This window comes from Drosophila grimshawi, unplaced genomic scaffold (genome assembly GCF_018153295.1).
Source record: "Drosophila grimshawi isolate 15287-2541.00 unplaced genomic scaffold, ASM1815329v1 contig_311, whole genome shotgun sequence".
NCBI lineage: Eukaryota > Metazoa > Arthropoda > Insecta > Diptera > Drosophilidae > Drosophila > Drosophila grimshawi.
The window spans coordinates 26581660-26585072 of NW_025063098.1; the positions used below are offsets into that span (position 1 = coordinate 26581660).

Genomic DNA, 3413 nt, shown 5'->3' on the forward strand with positions numbered 1-3413 from the left:
CTGCTCCGTTTGCCGGCATTTTTCGCCATTTTTCAGCCAACGCCAACGCTTGACTTGCAAGAACCCCCCACAACAACAATTGCTGTTGCTGTTGCAGTTGCTGCTGTACTTCTTGTAAATGACTCTTCAACGTTTGTCGTATTTGTCTGGCAGCACTTTAAGTGCCAAATATTTTTACATTTGTTTGCTGGTATTGCTGTTGCTACTGTTGCTGAATGTTGCTTATGTTGTTGCTTCTGTTGCTGTTGCTGTTGCTGTTCCTGGTGTTGCTGTTTGCTGCTACTGTTGCTCTTGCTGTTGCCATTTGCATGCAGTGCGCACATTTTGACAAATGACGCATGTTTCTAGCAAGCTTTTCAGGAGCAGCATTCAGCTTTTGCGTCAGCTTCTGCTTGGTTTGGGGCAAGTGTGCCTGCTATCAAATTTATGACATTGCCCTGGCACTAATTAGACCAAGTGCCCAAGTCAGAAGTTGACCAGTTAATCAAGCGTACAAGTATTTAATTAAGTGTCCAAAAAGCCACAACACGATAATTTTCCAATTATATCGCAGCTAGGGATGGACGCACATCAAAAATGTTCACCGATATGTATCGATTACTTGTGCACGTTTAATTAGAATTATTTAATATATAGAAAATGCAATTAATATTTACTTATAGATAACGATGGATCTAGCATATATGTTTAAATGTTGCTTTTAGCATATATTTGTTGCTTTAGAGTCGAATATTTATGAGCTTCAATGCTATCACCTGACAGGTCATCAAATTGAGAAATGCCATAGATAAAAATGGCTGAAATCAAAACCAGTCACTTGATGAACTAGTTGTATTGCAAAGGAAGTGAATGTGCTGCCTGTTTGCATTCATCATCAGCAACGGCAATTGAGTGACAGCACCATCAACAGTAGCAGCAACAACATCAGCAACAACAGCAGCATCAGGCCCAGATTTACATTCACCAGTTGCAGTTTTGTGCTATTTGACTCATTCGCATTCATTCGATTCGCTCGAAACTGATTGCATATATTAGTGAGTATCACTGTGAGTACCTACGTATATGGTTGCGTCTGCCAGTCTGCCAGTCTGCCAGTCTGCCACTGTGCCAGCCTGTCAGTCATTCTATGCGATTGTCTGTTTGGTTGCCAGCTAGCAGCACGTTGAAGAGCATGTAAGGAAATCTTTTATGCTTATGAATATGCGAGCTTTTAGAATTGAATCGCATGATTGTCAATCACACAATTGATTGAAAGGGCTGTCTTTTAGCGTGATGACTTGACGCAACAAGAATGCACACACAAAAAAACCGCGTTCTTCACTCACACAGCCCACAATGGGGCCACAGATAAAAAATTTGACAATAAAAATGTTTATATACAGAAAAATGTTGTATTCTGCAGAATGGGTTTATTTACAAAATAAAAATGACTGAAAAGAGAACAACAAATTTGACTGATTTAATTGCTGATTTAATTAAACTACAAATATTTTCTCTTCAATTTCTTATTGCATGGATTTTTTTTTAACTTCTAATGAAATTATAAGAAAATATTTATAAAGAGTTTCACTTTTATTATTATAATATTATTATCATATTTATAATATAAGAATATATTAATTTTATAAATTTGGTAGGATTTTTACTGTATGTGATTTGAACATATCGCCTTTCAATTCAGAAATAATTCTTATATGCTCACTGTACTTCATAGTAAGTACCTTAATGCCAACTGACAATTTAATGAAAATACAAAACAATTATGACGCATTCGCCGTTAAGACCATAAGACTCTCTGGGCCTAACGATGATTGGCACAAACCAATTTATTGATTGCCAGCTGAGTAAATGATATACGATAAGAACTTTCCACAACACTTCACTTCACTTCATTTCAGTTTAGTTAAGTTCTGTTCTTTTCTGTTTCAATTCAGCTGAGCTGTCGACACTACTACAACTTGGTTGGTTTTGGCATTTGAACCACTAAGTAACACGCAAAGGTCGCAAAGAAATACCAAATATTGATTATTGCTTATGGCTAGACGCCCAACAATAACAAATAACAATAACAGAATGGCATACAAAAATGTTGGGAGGTGAGTGGGGATTGAGAGGAGTTTACGCCCTTTCTAAACAGTTCAATAAAGTGGAACAAAAGGGTTCGTTCGACTGAAATATTTAAGTGAAATTGTTAAGCAGCAAGCGAATTGATGCAGCTCAAAAATATTTGTGGTTTCTCATGAATAAAATAAATGAAAAACGTAAATAAAGTGAACTTAATCAAACTTTGGAACTTTAGTTTAATCAAATGAAATGTGGAAAAGGTGTAAAAGTGAGAAACTCAAACTGTATTTAATACACAGTCCAAAAACTATTTAAGACAAATATATTTCGTTTAAAATCAATTATATCATCTGCTTGATCATTAACGTGATTTTGGACTGTTTTGCAATTTTTTCTGCAATTTGCTGATGGGTTTCAGATAATTCCTAGCATAACATATAAGAAGTGAATATTCGAAAATACAAAATGCAAAATGCAACATTCATGCAATACATACGCTTCTTCCGGCGGCATAAAAAAGAGGCACAAGATGCCATTACACAAATGGAGAATGCCCGCTATCAATCCACAACTTCCGGACACAAAGAAAAATATGGCAAACTCGTTGCTGCAGTGAGCCCACATCGAAAAGAGCAGGATGAGCGCAAGGATAATGCACATTATGCCGCTGATTAGGTTGAAGACAGTTGCCTGTAAAAGTGCACTTGGCACTTGTTGTAAGAATGACGTTGTTGTTCACAATGATGATGATGCCACACAAAATACGCACAATTGGATCCAAGCCAATGGTCTGGCCGCACATACGAAACAACATCAGGACCAGAGTCTGGGCGGTGAACACCGGCAGAAAATATGTATAGGCCCAGACAGATATGCCATATTCGCCGCCCAGCACACAATGCGAGTAGAGCAGGCAAACAAGGCAGTATAGGGCAACCAATTCCAAAATCTGCTCGAACACACTAATTGGATTGAGAGAGAGAGAGAGAGGTATTTGCCCCGACTTACCCCGGAGAAAACTAAAAGGGACCAATTGAATGTACGAAAACTCATACTGAGAATTGTGTTGTCGTTGACACGATAAGCAAATCTCTAGCGACCCCAAAAAAAAAACAGAAAACATATATTAACACAGTTTCTCGGGTTAGCCTTAAACAACTACAAAAAAAAAGGTTAACTCGCTGACGTTTTTTATTATGCTGATTGTCCTCGATAGTCGGAGACACGCATCGGGGGCAAGTCCTATCGCTAATTTCATTACTTGCGCTATGCGGCGATGATTTCATGCAATTTAAAGCCACATTTTTCAGTCGCCAAGCATTTAGCATAGTTGTACTCGTAATTGTAGA

At 37.7% G+C, this 3413-nt stretch overlaps 1 protein-coding gene across 1 annotated transcript; it reads right to left on the bottom strand.

Annotated features, from left to right (window-relative positions):
- Window positions 1-2389: 2389 nt before the first annotated feature.
- Window positions 2390-3117, bottom strand: LOC6568637. The gene is made up of 4 exons (XM_043214779.1): window positions 3073-3117; window positions 2834-3013; window positions 2561-2754; window positions 2390-2489 (listed from the first exon to the last, which is right to left on the bottom strand). Exons 1-4 carry the CDS (start codon window positions 3115-3117, stop codon window positions 2426-2428), a joined length of 483 nt encoding a protein of 160 aa, XP_043070714.1. The 3' UTR covers window positions 2390-2425.
- Between the last annotated feature and the right edge of the window lie 296 nt (window positions 3118-3413).

Bases quoted from the DNA above. Each gene is read 5' to 3' on its own strand.
- LOC6568637 (XM_043214779.1), bottom strand. From the start codon at position 3,117: ATGAGTTTTCGTACATTCAATTGGTCCCTTTTAGTTTTCTCCGGG. The intron at 3,014-3,072 runs GTAAGTCGGGGC...GTGTTCGAGCAG, and splicing joins CCCTTTTAGTTTTCTCCGGG to ATTTTGGAATTGGTTGCCCT. The intron at 2,490-2,560 runs GTATGTATTGCA...ATGTTATGCTAG, and splicing joins TTTATGCCGCCGGAAGAAGC to GAATTATCTGAAACCCATCA.